General features: G+C 34.1%; 1 protein-coding gene across 1 annotated transcript in view; it reads right to left on the minus strand.

Annotated features, from left to right (window-relative positions):
• LOC144960324 (cilia- and flagella-associated protein 337-like) overlaps positions 1-25,000 on the minus strand; it is a 50,031-nt gene that overhangs the window by 6,044 nt on the left and 18,987 nt on the right. The window contains exons 13-27 of the mRNA XM_078893389.1: positions 24,358-24,422; positions 22,648-22,712; positions 20,048-20,100; positions 19,518-19,624; positions 18,705-18,883; positions 17,410-17,574; positions 15,589-15,777; positions 13,657-13,714; positions 11,656-11,783; positions 10,820-11,020; positions 8,271-8,436; positions 5,779-5,913; positions 4,247-4,398; positions 3,482-3,547; positions 495-621 (exon numbers count right to left, since the gene is read on the minus strand). Of these exons, the coding sequence (XP_078749515.1) occupies positions 495-621; positions 3,482-3,547; positions 4,247-4,398; positions 5,779-5,913; positions 8,271-8,436; positions 10,820-11,020; positions 11,656-11,783; positions 13,657-13,714; positions 15,589-15,777; positions 17,410-17,574; positions 18,705-18,883; positions 19,518-19,624; positions 20,048-20,100; positions 22,648-22,712; positions 24,358-24,422 (1,856 nt within the window). The remainder of the gene's footprint in view (positions 1-494; positions 622-3,481; positions 3,548-4,246; positions 4,399-5,778; positions 5,914-8,270; positions 8,437-10,819; positions 11,021-11,655; positions 11,784-13,656; positions 13,715-15,588; positions 15,778-17,409; positions 17,575-18,704; positions 18,884-19,517; positions 19,625-20,047; positions 20,101-22,647; positions 22,713-24,357; positions 24,423-25,000) is intronic.

Below are 25,000 nucleotides of genomic sequence, written 5' to 3' on the forward strand. Positions count from 1 at the left end.
TAATAATGATAATGATAATAATAATAATAATAATAATAATAATAATAATAATAATAATAATAATAATAATGATGATGATAATGATAATAATAATAATAATAATAATAATAATAATAATAATAATAATAATAATAATAATAATAATAATAATAATAATAATAATAATAATATATAATCATTATTGTCCCCCCAAAAATTACAAATTTTGTCATTTGGTTCACAATGTTTCAAATTAAAAAATACAATACATAGGTGGATAGACAAAATACATTAATAATTAATGTCAGAAAAAAAAAAATTGTAATTTTATCGTCTAATAGGTGTCATGTCTCGTCTTACATGTTAAGTGTTACTGTTGGCTATGACCCCTTGAAAAGCGCATTAAACCTGTTAAGTGAATAATGCACTGTATAAAATCTCTTTTCTTTTTCTAATATACCTTTATTATTTCTATGCTCCATACAACAAAGGCGCAAATAAATAAATAAACAAACCTAAGACTGTCCGATCCCATGTGTTGATTCTATAGCTGGATGGATCAACCACTGCTGCCTCTTCTGGTTCCCACTCGCTGTCTTCCTCAGGGCTGATACAAACCACTTCTGCTTCCTCTTCTACTTCCTACAAAAAAAAAATAAATAAATCACTGAAGAACATGATTTGCAATGAGACAAAAATATTACTTTAGAATGATGATGATGATGATAATAATAATAATAATAATAATAATAATAATAATAATAATAATAATAATAATAATAATAATAATAATAATAATAATAATAATAACAATAATAATAATAACAATAATAATAATAATAATAATAATAATAATAATAATAATAACAATAATAATAATAATAATAATAATAATAATAATAATAATAACAATAATGATAATAATATTGACCTGAGCTTTTATATAATGCAATATCAACTAAATGGGTTCAAAGCATTTTACAAGGGGTCCCAAGCCAACAGCAACACTTAACATGTAGCATGAGGTGAAATTATGTATTTTCTTTAGAGACAATGCTGTTAGCGGCCGGGTACTCAATTTTCACCTGAGTACGATGAGAGAATTTGAGTAAAGAGTCTTTTCTGAGGACTCAACTATGCACCGCTCAGAGCCCTTGAGTTGAGTCCTTGAAAAAGGCTCTTTACTTGCATTCTCCCAATGTACTTGAAAATAAAATGAGAACCTGTACGAAAAAAATTGTAATTTTGACTAACAGGCATCATGTCTTGTCCTATATGTTGAGTGTTGCAATACGATTCAATAGTCTGATGTCACGCCTTCCGGCAACGGCGGCCATCTTGGTTCTAAACAAAGAAAATCATTCCTTTTTATTTTTCATGCTGGCTAGAACTTTTCATATGCTTGTGATCAGAATGTGTAATAGTCAAAACATGATCAAATGCATGTGTTTTTTTTTCCTCTGGATACCCTTTATGCTCGCCGGAGAAATATTCATACGGGCGTCTTCCATTGTTCCGATAGTTTAGAGCCAGTGTTGCTAAGTTACCATGCGTCATTAGGAAGGAAGTGACGTTACGACTATTGAATCCTATTGGCCAGGGACTCTTGAGAAGTGATTAGAACACATGTAGGGGATATTGCGCTATATTTTTTAAAAGCTCAAGTTTTTATTTAGTCCTTTGTGTCAAAGGTAATCTATTCTGTCACCGGGAATTTAAAAAAAATTGTAAATAGCTTAGACTTAGAGTACAGTGTTTCAGTGTAAATTAAAAATCAATATCATATGGCCAGTGATTCCACCAAACTAGTTGTCCCTCGAATATGGAAAAATGCTGGAATGAGATCCTTTTCTCATTTCGGACCCTCTGTTTGGAATGCCTCACCACAGAGCATTCGTGAAAAAGAATCTTTGTCTATTTTTAAACGTTCGCTTAAAACATATCTGTTTCGTCTTTAGTAGATGTTATGAGAAGCAAGATAGGTCTGTCTGGTTTCTATTGAGAGTTGTGTGTCTGTGTGTGTGTGTGTGTGTGTGTGTGTGTGTATGCTTGTGTGTGTGAATGAGTATGTGTCAGCCAAAGTAATTTGTAATTTAAGCGCTTAGAGTCTGGTGTCTCGGAGTTATAGCGCTTTATAAGTTTTCAGCATTATTGTTATTATTACTATTATTATTATTATTATTATTATTATTATTATTATTATTATAATTATAATTATTATTATTATTATTATTATTATTATTATTATTATTATTATTATTATTATTATTATTATTATTATTATATAACTCGCTGTAGATCTATCACTATATACTTAATAATAATAAATAATGTAAATATTTATACAGCACCTATACCACACAAACCGCTCTAGGCACGTTTTCAATCTCTTTCTTTCTTTTTTTATGCCCTTCTGCCACGACATTATAAGATATCGTCCCCTAGGCAATCCACGAAGGAATATTGATAATTCATTAAACAAAATGTCAGCTGTCAACAGGAATCACCCATAATGTCCAAGTGAGCAAATTGTGGGTTAATAATCTTGCCCAAGGAAAAATGACGAAAGTGCCTGAAGCAGGGCTCAAACCCAGGACCTCGCTCAGCACATAGTTGAGTCCTTGGAAAAGGCTCTTAACTCACCATCTCTCAACATACTCAGGTGTAAAATGAGAACTTGGCCATTGACAGCTTTTGTCTCCATCAGAAAAAATTGACATATCGCCTGACAGGCATCGTGTTTAGTTCTACATGTTACGTGTTGCTGTTGGTCAGGGACGCCTTATAAAGCGCTTTAGTGGATATTGTGCTATATTTAAAAAAGCTCAATGATGAAAACTGGTATCAATCAATCAGATATTTTCTAATAAAACATGTTTTCATATTTGTCTTAAAAGTAGTCTCTGTATTGCATTTCTTAAAGAAATAGGAAGAAAGTTCCAAATAGAAGGGGCAGCATGAGAAAAAGACATATCGGAAAACTTTTCAGAGCCTTTTTTTGGGGGGAACAGTTAATAGGAGATGATCACTAGATCTTAAAGTTCTGGAAGGAGAGTACAATGAAATGCATAAATTTAAATATGAAGGAGCTGTTTTGTCGATACATTTAAAGCAAAGGACATCAATTATGTATAGGAGTTTTAACTATTTCAGCGCCATTGGCCACACTGTGCGGCCAGAGCAGATTCTGTTCTACTGGCCAATGGCCATAGTAGAGTGTGGCCGGTCTTGAAAGGCAAAAACAATTATGTAATCCAATCCTACTTTCTACAAAAGTACTATAAATTGAACCAATAGTATCATTTCTTTCATAAGAACATTCAATTGGCCTTAGGAGGTATTTTAATTGAGATTTTGCACCAAATTCGAATGTTGCTTTGTCTTAGCTTGCCATTCTCATGCTGCCTCAATCAGGTGTCAGCCATTTTGTGAAAGAAATGCGAATAGAGCCTGAAAAAGTTAATACAACAAGTAGTCTGTGAAGTAATAAAATTATACTTACGACTTCTTCTTCTTCCTCTTCGAATTCCTCCTCTGGGTTATATGGATCTATTTTCCAATGTTCCTCCTTGGAAAGGGAAGAAAGAAAACAATACAGCATTAAATATTGGATAACAAAGACGAAGACAAATAGAAATAGACATCACTCTAGCTATTTGATTTCATTCTACTTTAAAATGGATAGATGAGAAAAAAAGAATGAATGATAGATATATTGTCATTTTCATCACTGTGTGATGCTCAATGCACGTAAAAAATAAATATACAAAATTTACATATATATATATATAAAATGTATACCATAATGATATCAATAGCAGCAGTGTATGTTAGTAAACAGTTTAAAAAATAAAAAATTCCAACTCGATTTATTCAAGAACAATTAGATGAACACACAGAAGAGCAAAAATAAAAATAGCTATTGATTAAAAAACAAAACAATTTAAAAAACAAACAAAAATAAAACGCTTAATTGTGACCCATCGTCTCAAAATGGTATTATGTCAGAAGTGATCAGACCCCCCAAAATATGAATTTAGAATCTATATAACAGAAAATATGAATTTTGAGCTCTTTGCAACGTAAGAAATTGTCTCCACTCTCCACCATAATAAATAAAAATTGACTCCAAGTTTCATCTTTGTGGCTATAAACTCTATTTCCAGCAACCAAAGCATCCCGACATAATACTCCTTTGAGATGGAGGGTCACATTAAAAATAGATTGAGGCAATTTCGATGACGTCATAATGTAACGTTAAAATTACTTGTCCAAAAATCCCAATGCGGTTGCCATAGATATCCCACAAGGCAATGCTACAGTCAGAGGAAGCAGAAATGATGAGGGGGCGTTCATTCCTTTCACACATGACAAGACTGTTGATTTGATCTTGATGGGCTTGGTATACAGTTTTCATTGCTGAAACAAAATTTATTATCTTTGTAAAGCACTTTGAGCATGCTTAATGGATACTGCGCTATGTAAAAGTTCAAGGTTTTTTTTTTCATCTTATAAACAGAAATGAATATAACACGTTTCGAAAAAAGAACAAAATACCAAACACAAAACGTTTTGGACTCAAAACCCTTCTTCAACAAAAACAAAAGAAAATAATAAAAACATAAATATACATTACTTTTTTTTTATCGTGTTACATTCAATTTTGTTTATAAGAAGAAAAAATTTGCAATTTTGAATTCTGATGCAATTGAAACAATGAATTTGAACACATTACAGACATGACCTACTCGGGTCTGGTAAGAATAAGTACCTGGCTATAGACAATGCAACAGATTAAGAAAAAAAAGATACTTTTTCAAGTGACTTGCAGTGTTCAAATTAAAATTCAATTCACTATATCCCACTATGGCAATAAATAAAGTACTGTGGAACGTCATTTAGGTCAACTGACCTTTGACTATCCAGTGTTTTTTAAATTTTATCATAAATAAATCAGGAATTGATACTTGGTACTGTCCCAAAGTTTTATAGTTCTGGTTTTTAAAAAAATTCCCCCCTATGCTAGTTTTGTATCTCCTGTCGATATACAATTTTGGATTTTTGGACTGTAGGTCAGCCCCACCTTGGGAATCTTTCTTAGAGGTTATAAAATATTCAATATTGGTCAAAAACGGTATTATAACACCCCAGTTGTACAGTTTCCTGTTAAAATCTTTGTTAAAGTCAATAGATATCAAAATATAAAAATATTAGATAGAATTTAAAAGGAAGACGAAATTAGCAGCCAATTTTAGATTAATTCAAAACAAAAAAAATCCCCTGTTGCATATTACTCCCCTTTGTTTGCATTATTTAAATGACGTAGCAAGTTCAATACAAGTTCAGTTTAGTGTAGAGGTATGGAAAATCATTTTAAAAGGTAAAAAAAAGTGTATTTTTTGTAAAAGGTAAAGGTCAGGAGTCTTTTAATTTTTTGATGAATGACTGTTTACCTTGACCTTCCATACAAATTGTGTACGTCAATAACAAGATTACATCATAAGCAGTCTTTCATGCATTTTAAATGCAGAGGCACGGAAAATCATTTTAAAAAGTAAAGGTCAGGAGTCCTTAATTTTCCGATGAATGACTGCTTACCTTGACCTTCTTTATAAATTGTGTAAGTCATTAAAACGATTTCGTAAAAATCGGCCTTTGATACATTTTAAACTAGACCACCAGTTTATTCCTATAAAAGACTACAAAAGGGGTATTATAATATAGATTTTAAACCCATCTCCTCTGGTAATTTTTGTACTCAAAAAATGAAAAAAAAAAATAAATAAATAAAAATCTTACGAGGTGGTTCTGTGATGATGTCATCAGTCTGTAACAAGGCGTATTCGTGAATGTCCCACACTTTGACCACACCATCCACATCTGCTGTACACAGGTAATGATTGGCGGCATCACAGGTCATGATGATACTACCCGCTGAAAATGACAAAAAGATCGTAAATGTAAAAGTTGATAAATTTTCTAAATGTTGTTAACTCTTTCAGCGCCATTGCCTGCACTGTGCGGCCAGAGAAGAATCTGTTCTATTGGCCAATGGCCGCACAATGCGGCCGGTCTTAAAAGGTAAAAACAATAATGTAATTCAATCCTACTTTCTACAAAAGAGCTCAGTTGGTAGAGTACTTGCTTCACACTCAAAAGAACTGAGTTCGATCCCGGGTGAAATTGAGATTTTTTTTTCTGAACCCTACTGTCGACCATGCAGTGATTGGGTAGCTGGGTCTGCAAAACTGGTAGAAAGTACTTTGTGATAGACTAGAATCCTATCCAAAGGGTAGCATGCAATTGCTACTGTGCATTTCAGGCTATAGAAATTGGGATAAACCACGGCTCTATGGGCTCAATGACTAAGAAGTACTACTTTTTGTAAAATAGTGTGGCTTTGTGTAAGACACTCGCTTTTGGATCCAAAGGTCCTGGGTTCGAGCCTTGCTCAGCGCATAGTTGAGTCCTTGTAAAAGGCTCTTTACTCACATTCTCTCACTGTACTCAAGTGTAAAATGAGTACAGCATTGTCTCTGTCCGAAAAATTGTAGCAGACGTCATGTCCCATTCTAAATGTTAAATGTTGCTGCTGGTCAGGTACCCCTTGTAAAGCACTTTGAGCATGTTTAGAGGATTTTGCACTATGTAAAAGTTCAATTTGTTTTTTGTTTGTTTTTAAAAAAATTTAAATAACTAAAATCTACTAGTGGACTTGGAATAATAAATCATGATTTTAAAACACACAATGGTATGTAAAAATTCAATACTATACACTGTGTCAATACTTTTTTGCTGATATGATAGTATGTGGAACTTGTCACTTACAATATAATCAAAACAAATAAGAGAGAAGAATGGATGAACAGTTGGGCAATGAGCACCACGGGTAGATGTATGTTTTCCCATATGACCACTCCTGTAAAGACTGATTGCCTAAATAAGCTCAGAAGACACCAGCAAAGCATCATCTTTCAACTAAGAACACAACACATACCGCTCAACAACCATTTAAGCAAAATTACAAAAGACACATCCCCTTCCTGCCCCCTATGTCAACACCCCAATGAAACAGTAACACACCACTTGCTTGAATGTCAACCTCTTGAAGACCTGAGATGCACATTCCTCCCACCAAATCCAAGCATCAGTAACACACTTTATAGTCACCTGGAACAACTACAAAAGACATCTAACTTCTACGTCATGGCACAAGACCGAAGGGCTAGAGCTCAGGTGGTCGCTGGTTCGGATAAGTAAGTAAGTCCCTTACAATAATAAGATGTGACCCCTTGCCTCAAAACGGTTTTATGTCGGGATAATGGAGATGAAATATCAGACTTGCGTTGAGTTTGTATGTTTTATTGAAGAGAATGAATATCATATTTTAGAGTGCTAAATAGAAAAGTCCTTTAGTGCTGCAGAGCCTATGGAGCCCAAGTTTATCCTGGTTTCTATAGCATAAAACGGATAATATAAATTGCTTGCTGCACTTTGGATAGGACGGTAGTCTATTGCAAAGTATTTTCTACCAGATCTAATTGACCCAGCTACCCAATCACTGCTGGGTGGACAGGGGGGAGGTCGGGAAAAAAATCTCTACTGCACCCGGGATCAATCTCAGTCCCTTTGATTGTTAAGCGAGTGCTCTACTAACTGAGCCATGGATCCCAAGTGCCAAATTATAATCGCAATCATTAAATTTTTTACCAGTTTGGCTTGACTTTAACTTTTTAGCATCTGGTTCATTCCGACGTAAAACTGCTTTGAGAATATGGGTCACATATGTAAAATCAATGATGATATGAACAAGTCAAACAATCTGCCAGAAGAAATAGTGACAGCACCAAGTCCAGGCCAATCATACAACATGACGCATGATGGTGTCTGCCTGAACAAAGAAGATGAAGAAGATGATGAAGAAGAAGAAGAATAAGAAGAAGAAGAAGAAGAAGAAGAAGAAGAAGAAGAAGAAGAAGAAGAAGAAGAAGAAGAAGAAGAAGAAGAAGAAGAAGAAGAAAAAAGAAGAGGAGGAGGACGAGGAGGACGAGGAGGAGGAGGAGGAGAAGAAGAAGAAGAAGAAGAAGAAGAAGAAGAAGAAGAAGAAACACAATGGTACCCACCATTTTGATGAGCTACAAAAGAAGAAACATACTGGTACCCACCATTTTGATGAGCTACAAAAGAAGAAACACACTGGTACCCACCATTTTGATGAGCTACAAAAGAAGAAACACAATGGTACCCACCGTTTTGATGAGCTACAAAAGAAGAAACACAATGGTACCCACCATTTTGATGAGCTACAAACTCGGCAACCAGAGCACTCCTAGCTGTATTCCAGAACCGAACGAATCCATTTCCTCCACATGAGATGAGATTGGCACCGCCGCTTGCACTGTTTCCTTTCCGGCTTTCCAGGAAGATAAGGCGTGCCACAGCCCAGCCAAACTCATTCTGGGTAAGAGATTGACTTTTAGAAACATTGTATGAATGGGCAAAGAGAGACAATCGTGTAATATATTTATTGAGTATAGTTTGTCATGAGTTATATCCCCTTACTGACCTTAGTAGATGATAATTACATTTATTGTTTACCTATGTTGTTGGTAGTTCATTGTTCTTGTCATTTGTAGTTGTTGCCCCTTTTTGGTATAAAAGGAAACGTTTCTGAAATAAATTCCTCTTAATGTGCTAACCTCCAGAAAGCCTTCAAGTGTTATATTTTCAAGAGATTTACTGAGTACATGTCAAAATGTTTGTGTTTTTAACGGTTTTATGACACATGTAGATCAATTCAGAGCCAGTTAAAAAAAAAAATAATAACAATGTGAAATTGAATGTAAGCTTCAATTCAAGAAACGAAAAGATGTTTCGAGTTTCCCCTTTGTCAACAAAACATAATGAATGAAACACTACAGACGAGTGAAATATTATGTGAGAAGCACATTGATTTTATCCTCACATTTCTCATTCATAAGTAGTGTTTCAATCATCATCTTTTGTGGATAAAGAGGAAATCCTAAATGTCGACATCATCTATTTTCGTTTATTAAATTGAACCATATATTCGATTTCACATTGTCATTTATTTCTTTGGGATTCAAGCATCAACAATTACATTACCTAGTAAAAAAAAAAAGAAGAAAATTGGAAAGTCCAAAATTATTTTTTTTTTATAAGATACTTACAAATGAAAGCACAGAAGCGTAAGTAAGATAAAGGGGAATTGTTCAATTAGGAAACAGATGTAGATTCCAAGAGTATACTATCAGTGTACTTAGTTTGAGTCTCATCTAGACATAGCACAAGCTCCCACTAAGAGGAATAAGCTCAAATATTTACAAATAATGTGATCAAAATGAAATTTAAAACAGTACATAAAAGAGAGATAATTTACAAGGAAAAATAATATCATCTCCAAAATCTAACACTATACATTCGACTGTTTTTCCCTCAGCCATGGACTCTGTCAAGGGCAAGGACAAAATCAAGTGATCCCATTCGAAGACAAAGAGAGAAAGCAATTCAGAAAACAGATATAGGGGGATAGAAGACACAGCACGAGTGATCTCCTGTTCACCATATAAATATTGAGCTTTCATATAGAGCAATACCACTAAACATGCTCAATGTGCTTTACAAAGGGTCCCTGACCAACAGTAACACATAACATGGAGAACGAGACACGATGCCTGTAAGGCGATACTACAATTTTTTTTTTTCCAACAGAGACACTGCTATTAACAGCCAGATACTCATTTTACACCTGAGTACGGTGAGAGGATGTGAGTAAAGAGTCTTTTCCGAGGATTCAACCATGCGCTCAAACCCAGGACCTTCTGATCCAAAAGCGAGTGTCATACGACTAGACCACATAGCCGCACCATGGGAGGTCAAAAGATGAGTGAGAGATATTGATTGAAATAAATGAAATAGCAGTGTCTGGCTACGTGGTCTTGGGGTATGACACTCGCATTCAGACTTGAGCTTTTATATAGAACAATATCTACAAAAATGTGCTCAAAGTGATTTACAGGGTGTCCCTAGCCAACAGCAACACTTAACATGTAGGACCAGGCATGATGCCTGTTAGGCCATATTCCAACTTTTTTTCCGACAGAGACAATGCTGTTAATAGCCAGATACTCATTTACCACCTGAGTACATTGAGAGAATGTGAGTAAAGAGCCTTTTCCAAGAACTCAACTATGTGCTGCTCAGACCCAAACCCGGGACCTTCTGATCTGAAGGCAAGTGTCATACCACTAGACCACATATCCGCATATTGAATTAATAATGGATCTAATTGTGTCTTTATACTAGCAATTTGAGGAGAAAGTGATCTTGTCCAAGGAAAAAAAATATGTAAAAGTGGGTCTTTTGGGTTGCTATGTAATGCCATATTCCATTGTCTATCTTGCCCTTATGGTTGCCTGTGCGGCTTTGTGGTCTAGTGTTACAACTCTCACCTTCGGATCAGAAGGTCCAGGTTTTGAGACCCACTCTGAGCGGTGCGTAGATGAGTCCTTTGAAAATACACATTACTCACATTCTCTCACCATACTCAGGTGTGAAATGAGTACTTGGCCGTTAACAGCATTGTCTCTCTCTCTCTGATCAAATGCAATATCATCTAACAGACATCATGTCTTGTCCTACATTTTAAGTGTTGCTATTTCTTAGGCAGGGGGCCCTTGTATAACACTTTGAGCACGTTTAGTGGAGAATGTGCTATATAAATGCTCTACTTAGTAGAAAAATATCAAAACTGACCAACCTGTTCCTCTATACTTCTTTAGATTTTTTTTAAAGTAGAAAAATATCAGAATTGACCAACCTGTTCCTCCGTACTTCCTTGGCTCTGTGACTTCCTTGCCAGCTCTGCCGCTGCCTTGTCAGCCTTTTGCTGTGCTGAACCAGCACGTGACCTGGCTGACTTAGTAATCCTCCCAAATATGGAATTGGTCCCCGTCCCTTCCTGAGAAAGTTCTGGAAGCTTGAGGCTAGAGCTATGCTGCCCATCGCCAACTGTTGAGTTCTAAGATTCCACAATAAAAAAAAAATGTAAATGTTGCTGCTCGAAGAAATAAATTTTAATGTGAAATTGAATGGAAGCTTCAATTTAATATACGAAAACAGATAAAATGGACGTTTCCGGTTTCCCCTTTATCAATAAAACAGGATGAATGAAACACTACATACGAATGAGATAATGTGGTTGTGCCATTGTTAAGACGAATAAACAAAAACCAAGATGGGGCAGGAAATGGTATGCTCCTTTGTAAGGAATTAAAATAGCCCCAGTCAAACACTGAGATAGTTCTCTATTAGAGTTGAGTGAGTTAAAATAACATTTTTCTTATTGTTCTGCTATGTGAACTTGTGGTATGACACATTCCTGTGTATCAGAAGGTCCTGGGTTCAAATCATTGTTGAGTCCTTGGAAAAGGTTCTTTACTCACATTCACTCACCATACTCTGGTGTAAAACGAATACCTGGCCATTAAAATCATTGCCTCTGTCAGGAAAAATATTATGTAATATCGCCTAACAGGCGTCATATCTCGTTCTACATACTAAGTATTGCTGTTTGGCTAGGGACAGCGCTTTGAGCATGTTTAAAGGATATAGACTATATAAAATCTCAGGTTTTTGAAAAAGATAACTTCCTACTTGGTTCCCAGAGCCACCAGCTCTTGTTCTTCCCCTTGACTTGAGACCACGCCGAGACCTCTGGCTGCATCGTCTGGAGGCGTGCTCTGAATTTGTGTTCCAAATTATTATCTCACCATCATAGGAACCTTGAAAAAAAGTAAAAAAGCAGATTTGCCTATTGGTCTTATTAAGGCTTTTACGGCGCTTGCAACACATTTGCAACACAAGCCGATGATGGTGACAATGACTACGATGTTACTAATAGTATGTATATGTGTGAGTGTATCTATGTCAATATATTGTATTGTTATAAATGAGTAACCAAATGAAAAATTGCCACTTTTTTTAGGACAATAAAGAAAAATTATTATTATTATTATTTAGGTCATATCATCGCCAGTAAAAAAAGAAGAAAATGGGATAGTAAAAAAAGTCTTAGAATTACAATTAAAGCACCAAAGAAAAAGTAAGACAAAGGGGAACTGGTTCAAATAGGGAACAGGTATAGATTCCAAGAGCACACTATCAAAGTACTTAGTTTAAGATCATCCAACTGTTTCATCCTGACAACGAGCACAGGTTCCAACTAAGAAGAACACACTCAAAGTTAATACATTGGATAACAGAGAGACTATGTACAATACAAAAAAGTATCATCTCCCAAAACTCTAACATTTGACTGTTTCCTTCCCAGCCGGGGTCCGGCCAGGGCCAGGACAAAACCAAATAATCTCATTCCAAGACAGAAAGAATGTTGGAAAGAAGATATAGGGGGATAGAAGAGACAGTAAGTGCCTCCCTGCTCACTATGGGAGGTCAGTAATCCCTCCCAGATATAGGGTGATAGAAGACACAGTGAGTGACCTCCCTGCCCACTATTGGAGGTCAGGACCCCACCCAGCAGACCTACCAACAACTATGAAAATTTCGTAGAACTACGAATTTTTGGGTCCTAATTGACAATTATAGAAAGATTTTTAATTCAAAGACTTTATTGAATACAAAGTTATGATGCTAGAACTAGTACATAAAAGCATTTAAAGCATAAATTTAATGTTTTGAAACACAACTGGTATTCTTTAAAAGTAGTTATATATAATGTCTATGTTATTACCCCTGAAAACTACGAATTTTTTTCCAATTTCAAATAGGCAGGTCTGAAAAAAAGTAGTCCTTCAGAGCCAATCGGCCCACGGAGCCGGAGTTTATCTCAGTTTCTATAGCGTGAAACGGACAATAGCAATTTCTTGCTATCCTTTTGGATAGGACGCTAGTCTATTGCAAAGTACTTTCCACCAAATCTAACAAACTCAGCTACCCATTCACTGCTGGGTGAACTTGTCAGAAAAAAATCTCGACTGCACCCGGGATCGATCTTGGTCCCTTTGCGTGTGAAGCGAATGCTCTACCAACTGAGCTATCAGGACCCCTAGGAGCCTTGAAAGAAAGGAAGAAGATAAAAAATAAAATCTGTAGTTGGTAAGGAGATGATTTAAAGTATGTCATATCACCTAACAGGCGTCACGTGTTGTCTTACACTTACATATTAAGTGTTGCTGTTGCCTAGGGACCCCTTGGAAAGTGCTTTGAGCATGTTTAGTAGATATTGCTCTCTCTCTCTCTACCTCTCACTCACTCTCTCTCTCTCTCTCTCTCTCTCTCTCTCTCTCTCTCTCTATATATATATATATATATATATATATATATATATATATATATATATATATATATATATATATATATATAATTAAAAAAAAAAATTTTTTTAACATTCAAAAAAAAATTATTTGTTTTTTAATTAAAAAAAAAATAATTAAAAATTAAAAAAAAAAAATAAAAAAAAAAAATTAAAAAAAAAAAAAAATAAAATAAAATATATATATAATTTTTATTTTTTATGTTTTTTTTTTAATTAAAAAAAAAAAATTTTTTTTAAATGTTTAAAAAAATTTTTTTTTTATTTTTTTTTTCCAAGCTCAAGAAAAAAGGAAACAGAACACCATGAGCAAAAAAACTGACCTGTAGCTAATGAGTTTGGTCCTGTAAAAGTACAGCATAGAATATCTTCGGCGTGTTCCTGAAAGGGAGAAACAAAAATAAAATATTTGACCTTACATATCAAAATTATACAAAGCTTCTAGAAGCTATGGACTGTAAAATAGTAATAAACAAAAATGAATAAATAACAGCTTAAAAAAATACCTAAACACCCAACACGGAACGTTTCGGGCTCAAAACCCTTCTTCAACCAACAACAAATAACAATATAGACATAATTTATACATACTCAATTCCAGATAGATGACAGAGGAGATCGTTTGTAGGTCTTCTCTGTACTGTTCTGCATTTTTTGCCAAATTGGGACCTAAAATTTGCCAAAATTTGCCAAGAAATTTGCCAAAAAGACAGAAATTTGTCCAAAAATTTGCCGAGGAGAACTAAGCGTTTCAGTAAAAAATTAACACGCGATACAGAAAAAAAATATATAAAAGACATTTTATTACATTTAAGGAGGCTACATTTATTAATTTACAATATGTAAAGCAATTTATGCGCCCAAACTTTTTTCCCTTGGTTCGGGCCCAGGCAAAGCTGCAACATTTCTCAAGTTTCGCACTTTTTTTTTCCTTGTTTTCTTTTCGCTTCTTTTTTTTTCCCAAAATTTGCCACGCGATTTGCCAATTTTCACAAAAATTTGCCATGATTTGCCAATTTTGGGAAATTTGCCAAAATTTGTGGATCGCCCTGATATTTGCGGCCGCAAAAAATGCAGATGACAGTCTGTAGAAAGTATGAATGTCTTATGTTTTTTGTATGATAAGTAATTGTAGCATTGATTATTGTATTGAAAAGGCACCTAGAGCTGCCGGTATATGGAATAAGTGTGGTATCAATGATTTACATTATGATTATTATCATACCTATATGGAGCATAAAAACTCCCATGTCGTTGATACAGCCATTTTAAAAAATGTTTTTATTGTGTAGCTATTGGTTGAAGAATAGCTTTAAGTCCAAAACATTTTGTGTTTGATATTTGTTCTTTTTTACAAGGCTGTTATATTCATGTTTGTTCATTACTTTTTGGTAGCTATGCGGCTATGTGGTCTTCTGGTATGACACTCGCTTTCGGATCGAAAGGTCTTGGGTTCGAGCCTTGCTCGGCACATAGTTGAGTCCTTGGAAAAGGCTCTTTGCCTCACATTCTCTCACCAGAGTTAGGAGTAAAATGAGTTCCTGGCCATTAACAGCGTTGTCTCTGTCCAAAAAAAATGTAATAATGCCTAACAGGCGTCATGTATCGTCCTACATGTTAAGTGTTGCTGTTGGTCAGGGACCCCTTGAATGAATGAATGAATGAATTTATATAGCGCCTAGATCCACAATGTGCTCAGAGGCGCTTTACAATGCAAATAAAACACAACAATAAATTGATAATTTAAGCATAAAATCTATCATATTGGAATAGCATTAATCAATTTGTAATTTAATTACCACGCACTGTGCTACAAGATGAAAATTTAGGATATCTATAATATGTAGGCCTAATACTAATAGAAATGTGAAACATCAAATGATTTCCTAAAGAGATGTGTTTTAAGTTTCTTTTTAAAGTTTTCAAATGTCAGACATTTTTTGAGGGATGAAGGCAGTTGGTTCCATAAGACGGGTGCTGACTGGCTAAAAGATCTCTCACTAAAAGACGATCTACAGTGACGAACCTGGAAAAGAACTTGACCACTGGATCTAAGTTCTCTCTCTGGCACATAGAGATTAACCATGTTTTGTAGGTATACAGGAGCTGTCTTATTAAAACATTTGAAAGTATAGCATAGAATTTTGAACATAATACTTGTAAAATGCTTAAGCAAGTTTAGTGGATATTGCTCTATATAAAAGCTCAATTATTTATTTTAGCTATACAGTTGTACAACATATCTGTGAACTTACCTGCCCTCCCTTCCAGTCGCTGGGAAGGACAAGAAACTCCCTAAAGGCACTGTTTCTAAACACAGCTATGCACTTGGCCCAGCCCACTACAAGGACGGTCCTCTTGAGGACCAGGATATGTCCGATATCGGCTGGTTGTCCTCCAGAACATTCTAGACTGTGGTAGCAGTGACCATTGAAATCCCACACCTGTTGAGAACAATGTGACAATAAGTAGTCCTTCAAAGCCATTCGGCTAATGGAGCCGGAGTTTACCCCAGTTTCTATAGTGTGAAATGGACAATAGCAATTGCTTGCTATCCTTCGGATAGGATGCTAGTTTAATGCAAAGTACTTTTTGCCATATCTAACAGACTCAGCTACCCATTCACTGCTGGGTGGACAGGAGGGTCAGAAAAAATTCCCATTGCTCTCGGGATCAATCTCAATCCCTTTGCATGTGAAGTGAGTGCTCTACCAACTGAGCTATCCAGATCCCCCAAAGTGATTATGAAAATAAAGATAATAGCACAGTTAGTTGCTTTAGCTTGAATGTGAGGCTATGTGGTCTTTTGGTATGACACTCTCTTTCGGATCTCTGAGCGGCACAAAGTTCAGTTCTTGAAAAAGGTTCTTTACTCACATTCTTTCACCAAACTCATGTGTAAAATTAGTACCTGGCAGTTAACAGCATTGTCTCTAACCCAAAAAAATTTTAAAAATTGTAATATTGCCTAATAGCATCATGTCTCATCCCACGGGTTGTGATGTTGTTTAGGACCCCTTGTAAAGCACTTTGAGCATGTTTAGTGGATATATTGCACTGTATAAATGCTCCTTAATGGAGTGGTGGATGATGTTGATTGTCGAGCTTTCCTCTCGTGGTCAGGCGGAATTGCCGTAACCATGACGTAACTCTAGTCGGCCATGGCCGTAACACAAACCTGCCTATTTGAAAATTTTAAAATTTGTAATTTTTTTAAGAGTTAAAAATTTTAGTCGCTTTGGTTAACTTTAAAAATCAACAATTTACCCACTCAAGCTTTAACGACAATGAAAATGTTGCTTCTTGAAGCTCAAAGGAGAAAATAATGATAAATATTGGATTGTAAGCTTCAATTTATTAGACGAAGACAGATACTGTGGACATTTCGGGTTTCCCCTTTATCAACAAAACACAATGAATGAAACACTATGGACGAATGAAATGTATGTATGAATGAACACATTACAATCCTTAAACTTATGTATTCTGCAATCAACTTTCTATTTTCAATAAATTTTTGTGCGGCTATATGATCTAGTGGTATGACACTCACTTTTGGATTGAAAGGTTCTGGGGTTTGAGCCTCGCTCAGTACATAGTTGAGTCCTTGGAAAGGACTGTACTCACATTCTCTCATCACACTCAGGTGTAAAATGAGTACCTGGCAGTTAACAAAATTTTCTTTGTTGGAAAAAATTGTAATACTGAATAACAGCCGCCATGTCTCATTCTACGTGTTTCGTGTTGCTGTTGGCCAGAGACCCTTTGTAAAGTGTGTTGAGCACGTTTAGTGGATATTGCACTATATATTATTATCGCAAAATCATCAATAAAACCTTTTACTTCTATACTGTTTTGAAGACGTGGTGTTCAACATTTTCATTTTTTAAAAAAGAAATGGCTATGAGTGTGTATGTATGCGTTTGTTTGTGTGTGTGTGCGTGTGTGTGTATGTGTTTGTGTGCATGTGTGTGTTTATATGTATGTGTGTGTGAGTGTATGTGTGTGTGAGTGTATGTGTGTGTGAGTGTATGTGTGCGTATGTGTGTGTGTGTGTGTGTGTTGTCAATCCTCACCTTAACCGTGCCATCAGTACTGCCTGTGTACAGCCTCGTCTCACTCTGGTCCTGGGTAAGGCACGTGACTTCTGAATTGCCATGTGTGTTGTTAAACTGTTTGACCTTTTGACCTGTGTCAATCATCCACATGGTTATGGTACCCGCCTGACACACACTCACAACCTGGTGGAAATTGAATATATATATTTATATTGTTTGTTTGTTTTAAAGGGTTTTACAGCGCTTACAACACATTGTGCCTTCTATCCTACATATTTGTTTATCAACATGCTTTCTGTTTTTGTCTTGGAATGAGATTACTTGACCTGGTCCTGGCCATATACCCTAGTTGGGAGGGAAACAGTCAAATCTATAGTTAGAGTTTTGGAAGATGATGTTTTTTTGTCTTGTAAATCATCTCTGCATTGTATTTGTTTCTACATCTGTTCCCTATTTGAACCACATTCCCTTTGTCTTATTTTTCGTGGGTACTTTAATTGTGATTCTATAACTTTTTACTATCCCCTTTTTTTCTTTTTTTACTGGCACTGATATGACCTTAATGTGTTGCAAGCGCCGTAAAACCCTTAAAAACAAAACAAAACAAATAAAAATTTCACCAGGTCTTGCCAGTTAAAAATGCCAAATTGGCAACTCAGCTGCTTAACCATGTGGTGCTTTTTGATACAGAATAAGTGGTCAATTATATAATACAGACTAGTGTCCTGTCCAAATTGTAGCTATAAATTTTCAATTGTCCGTCCATTTTACTTTTTAGAAGCCAAGATTTATAAACTCTGGTTAAGCAGGCTTTTTTTTATGTAAATACCTAACATATCTCACTTTTCCTTAGAAAAATATTCCGATGAATAAAAATGTGAGAAAGAGGAGGAGGGAAAAAGGGGGGGGGGGGGGTAAGATGAGTAGAAGGAAGAGGACGAGAGAAAGAATGACAATGAGGAGAATGATGTTGATGATGACAATGATGCTGCTGCTGCTGCTGCTGCTGCTGCTGCTGCTGCTGATGATGATGATGATGATGATGATGATGATGATGATGATGATGATGATTATGATAATTAATATAATGATAATGATAACGTTGATAAAAAGAAAACCATTTAGAATGATATATGCGAGAGAGATAAAAAAAAAAAAGAGAGCAACCCCCCCCCCCCTGCACCCCCCCCCCCCCCAAAAAAAAACAAACAAACAAACAAACAAACAAACAAACAAACAAACAAACAAACAAACAAAACAACAACAACAACAACAAGAAAAACCCCTACAGAAAACACTAAAAAGCGACTGACTTGATTGTAGGTTGTATTATAAAGAGCCGACACGACCGGTTTCTCATGACTCATGACTCGGTCCTTGATCTCACTTTTCATGACCATCACGGTCAGCTGATGGTTGAAGGAGATAAACAATCGGTTTCTCTCCTGCCCAGACCTGTCCTTGCCCTCGTCGAAGAACAGTGTGCATGTTACTGTGGGAGATGGAATGTAATGTAACGTAATGTAATGTAATGGGTACATTTTTTACAACACCAATTAACCAGTTAAAATGCCCAATGGCGCTTTATACAATAACAATTGTAAAAACATTTTAAAAAATAAAATAAAATAACAACAACAACAATAATAATAATAATAATAATAATAATAATAATAATAATAATAATAATAATAATAATAATAATAATAATAATAATAATAATAATAATAATAACAATAATATAATAATAGCCAGGCTCGAACCCAGAGCCTTCTGCAAAATTCAAGCAAGGACTAAAAAATCTATGATCTTAATAAAAAAAAAAAGGGTAGCCCTTCAAAGCCCATGGAACCTGAGTTAATTCCAGTTTATATAACATGAAATGGATAATAGCAATTGCTTGCTACCCTTTGAATAGGACACTAGTCTATCCCAAAGTACTTTCCACCAGATCTAACAGACCCAGCTACCCAATTGCTGTAGAGTGGACGGGGGGTCAGAAAAAAAAGAATCTCGACTGCACCTGGGATCGATCTCGGTCCCTTCTGTTGTGAATCAACTGCACTACCAACTGAGCTGTCTGGAATCTCATTCTATGATCTTAGTACCTACTCCCAATTCTTTACCTTCAGGTCCCTTGGGGAACATTCCAGCCAATCTTTGAATGCAGACTTGAAGTTGAACGTCCCATATACGAAGTACTTTATCCTTAGAAAAGGATATCAGCTGGGACCTGGATGAGAATGAGGATAACAAATGTAGTAGTAGTAGTAGTAGTAGTAGTAGTAGTGGTAATAATAGTAGTAGTAGTAGTAGTAGTAGTAGTAGTAGTAGTAGTAGTAGTAGTAGTAGTAGTAGTAGTAGTAGTAGTTGATGATGATGATGATGATGATTGATGATGATGATGATAATGATGATGATGGCGAAGAAGAAGAAGAAGAAGAAGAAGAAGAAAAAGAGGAGGAAGAAGAAGAAGAAGAAGAAGAAGAAGAAGAAGAAGAAGAAGAAGAAGAAGAAGAAGAAGAAGAAGAAAAAGAGGAGGAAGAAGAAGGAGGAGGAGGAGGAGGACGAGGAGGAGGAGGGAGAGAAGAAGAACAAGAACACAAGAAGAGACTTACAAACACTAACTTCTAGGGATCATGAAAGACAAATTTACCTGGAGGTGATGAACTGTACTTGAATCACACTAGCCATATGACCTCTCAGCACCTAAAATCAAAACATCATATAAGTACATGGAAACCAACGTGCCCATATCAACAGGTCTGATTATCTGTGTTGTAACAGTGTTGTAATGGACAATATAGTTGGCGTTGGTTTGAGAATATTTCCATGACAACAATGAGACCATACCAATACTCTTCAACAGTCGTAACGTCACTTCGTTCCTAATGACGCATGGTAACTTAGTAACACTGGCTCTAAACTATCGAAACAATGGCGGACGCCCGTATGAAATATTTCCCCGGCGAGCATAAAGGGTATCCATAGAAAAAAAAAAACACATAAATTTGATCATGTTTTGACTTTTACACACTCTGATCACAAGGGATGTGAAAAGTTCTAGCCAGCATAAAGAATAAAAAGTAATTATTTTCTTTGTTTAGAACCAAGATGGCCGCCATTGCCGGGCGACGTGACATCAGACTACTGAATCCAATTGGAAACAAAACAAACAAAATAAGCCATAATATAAAGGAATCACATGAATAGCTAATAGCGAAATTTCTTTTTTTTATAACATCATCTTGATAGAAGTTAAATTTTGTCACAAGAAATAGATTTTGAACATCTATTATATATCAAGCTCAAGTCTTTTGTTTTTGTTTTTTTTGTTTGTTTTTTTTTTAATGTGTTGGGAATCCTTGTAAAGTGGCGTTAAAGCACATTTGATAATATCACACTGTGTAAATATATATATATATATATATATATATATATATATATATATATATATATATATATATATATATATATATAAATATATTATACAGTTTCTATTTAGCACAATATCCTTTAAATTGTGCTTAAAGTGCTTTTCAAGTAAACAAAAACAACATTAAAAATACTTGACTATTTACACAGTGTGATATTATTAAATGTGCTTTAACGCCACTTTACAAGGATTCCCAACACATTAAAAAACAAAAACAAAAAAAAAAACCCAAAAGACTTGAGCTTTTCTATCGTAACATCCACTAAACGTACTCAAAGTGCTTTACAAGAGGTCCCAAGCCAACAGCAACACTTAACATGTAGGACGAGACATGACACCTGTTAGGCGATATTACAATTTATTTTCTCTGGACAGACAACACTGTTAACGGCCAGGTACATATTTTAAAGCTGAGTATGGTGAGACAATAATATAATAATAATAATAATAATAATAATAATAATAATAATAATAATAATAATAATAATAATAATAATAATAATAATAATAATAATAATAATAAATAATAATAATAATAATAATAATAATAATAATAATAAATAATAATAATAATAATAATAATAATAATAATAATAATAATAATAATAATAATAATAATAATAATAATAATAATAATAATAATAATAATAATAATAATAATAATAATAATAATAATAATAATAATAATAATAATAATAATAATAATAATGTACTTTATTCATCCAAAAGGAAATTTTTGTACGTGAGTAAAGAGCATTTTCCAATGAAGTTTGCACGGCTCAGAGCTGGGCTCAAACCCAGGACCTTTTGATCTGAAGGCGATTGTCATACGAAAAGACCACATAGCTGCACTTTACATGTGAGATGAGACATGGCATCATTTTTATTTTTTCAACAGATACAATACTGTCACCAGCAAGGTACACATTCTACACTAGAGTATGGTGAGACAATGTGTATAAAGAGCCTTTTATGCGGCTATGCGGTCTTATGGTATTTCAGGTCCTGGGTTTGAGCCTCACTCTGTGCATAGTTGAGTCCTTGAAAAAGGCTCTTTACTCACAATCTCTCTCACCATACTCGAGTGTAAAATGAGTACCTGGCTGTTAACAGTGTTGTCTCTGTTGGAACAAAAAAAATTGCAATAGTGTCACCTTTCATGTTTCATCATATATATTAAGTGTTACTGTTGGCTGGGCATACCTTGGAAAGCACTTTGAGCACATTTAGTGGATATTGCCCTATATAAATACTCCAGATGGTGCAAATGATAAGATATGATTTCATGTAGCCTTAACTCACTCAACCCTAACACCGACAATATCCGTAGTTTACCCGGGTTACTTTTACCCCATGCCTATTTATTACTTTTGTATGAGACAAATTATAGGCGTAGTATCAAAGCTAATGTTTTAGAGTTTTTTGCATGTTAATGATAGTTGAATAAAACTATCTATGTACATGCTCATTTTTTATACATTTTTTTCCAATTTTGAAAAGTAGGAAAAATCTCTTGGAATGAGTGAATTAAGATGAATCCTCTGTAATAGGTTTTAATCTAAATATATGTGAACCCTCGTCTCAAAACGGTATTATGTCGGGATGGACCAGATGCTAAAAAGTCAAATTATTGTTAGACTGGTCAAAAAAATGACACATTGGTATTTAGCACAGTAAAAATTGATATTCCTCCTCCTCTATAAAGCATATTAACCCAACTTAAGCGTGATATTTTTGGCTTCAAATTTCATTTTCAGCACCATAATCATCCCGACTTAATACCGTTTTGAGACGAGGGGTCACATATGTGAGGTACTCACCCCATTGGGTTTGAATACAACGTAAGGATTCCATAGACAAACGTGGTTGTTGACGCCGGCCGTAGCTGAGGATTGAAAAAAAATAGTAAATAGACTAGTTCAAGCCAATCATCAAGTCAATCGTCAAGTCAATTATCAAGACAATCATCAAGTCAATCATCAAGTCAAACATCAAGTCAATCAAGTCAATCAACAAGTCAATCATCAAGCCAATCATCAAGTCCATCATCAAGTCAATCAAGTCTAGCATCAAGCCAATCATCAAGTCAATCATCAAATCAATCAAGTCTAGCATCAAGTCAATTATCAAGTCAATCATCAAATCAATCAAGTCTAGCATCAAGTCAATCATCAAATCAATCAATCGTCAAGTCATCATCAAGTCAATCATCAAGTCAATCATCAAGACAACCATCAAGGCCCATGCAAAATCCAACTAGTACAAGACACACCCGAGCTTCAATAAACTTTTAAATAGAAAAGACCAAGTCACAATCTTTAGACTGTGGTCAGGACACACAACCTCCTGAAACAGGAAACACACACACACACACACACACACACACACACAAGATTATCAAAATAGGCATGTGCCATTGAAGTGAAGGAGAGGAATGCGTCCACCATATTAATCTCCAGACATGTACAACAGCAATCTGTGAGATTTTCGAGCTCTACAGATATTTTTAAAAAAATGAAAACATGTCTTTTCAGAAAATATTTACTTAATTTCATTTTAAATGTATTGTATGTGACTTATAAATCGATGATGTTTTTGATGCCCGTTTTGTGCTTTTAATGTTTTGATATTTTGGTTGATTTGGTCTTGCAATGTTATTGTTACCTGGGTAAACAATGTCCTTGTTTTTGTTTTTTTTGGTGTGTTTTTTTTTATTAAGTGCTTTGAGGTGTCGATGAAAGGTGCTATAGAAATGTGCTTATTATTATTATTATTATTATTATTATTATTATTACTATTATTATTATTATTATTATTATTATTATTATTATTATTATTATTATTATTATTATTATTATTATTATAGTAGTAGTAATAATAATAATAATAATAATAATAATAATAATAATAATAATAATAATAATAATAATAATAATAATATTATTATTATTATTATTATTATTATTATTATTATTATTATTATTATTATTATTATAATAATAATAATAATAATAATTATTATTATTATTATTATTATTATTATTATTATTATTATTATTATTATTATCATCATCATCATCATCATTATTATTATTATTATTATTATTATTATTATTATCATTAGTATTATTAAGAGAGGATTTTTTTACTTAGAACAGACTAAACTGTGAGGATCCATGACAGTTACAGTTGAGGAAGACAATTATTAGCAGAAGTAAGAGTTAATCAATAAAATATAAATTTTAAAAAAAGTATAATTAATTTACAGAAAATAGAAATATAACGGGCAAATCAATCCGTCATTTAATTTAATATTTGGCCAGGAAAATTGTCCTTCAAATATCGATGGATTAAAATTACCTTCATCTTCGCTAAAACACTCAAACTTGGGACGTCGCGAAGTCCCAAATTTGGCAGTTTTTGACATGATGAGCGTCATTTTAATCGATGGATATTCATTGAAGGATGAGTTTTCTGGCCAAAATTTTAAATACATGTTTTTCCAGAGTAGGGCAGTGATGACGACTCACCAATCAAATTTAGGTGTTCATTATATCCAAAAGCGTTGATGCCTTGGGAAACATTGAATTCAAACCTAAATGAAAAGAAGAGATAATTATTTAAAATCTGCAAAGGCATCTATTATTACATCTTCATCTTCATCATCATCATTATCATCATCATTATTATCATCATCATCATCATCATCATCATCATCATCATCATCATCATCATCATCATCATCATCACATTTATCATAATAATAATAATAATAATAATAATAATAATAATAATAATAATAATAATAATAATAATAATAACAATAATAATAATAATAATAATAATAATAATAATAATAATAATAATAATAATAATAATAATAATAATAATTTAAAAAAAAATAATAATATGATAATAAAACTTTAGTACATCCCAAAAAGGAAATTTTTTGTACAGACGTGTTATAATTTAAACAATAAGATAAAAATATAATGGAAATAGGATGTATATATAATAAAGGAGCAGCTCCACATCATCATCATCATCATCATCATCATCATCATCCTCATCATCCTCATCATCATCATCCTCATCATCATCATCATCATCATCATCATCATCATCATCATCATCATCATCCTCCTCCTTCTCATTCAAAGTGTTGGTGGCATT

The sequence above is a fragment of the Berghia stephanieae genome, chromosome 15, assembly GCF_034508935.2.
Source record: "Berghia stephanieae isolate SIO BIC M18660-M18661 chromosome 15, UCSD_Bste_1.3, whole genome shotgun sequence".
Classification (NCBI taxonomy): domain Eukaryota; kingdom Metazoa; phylum Mollusca; class Gastropoda; order Nudibranchia; family Aeolidiidae; genus Berghia; species Berghia stephanieae.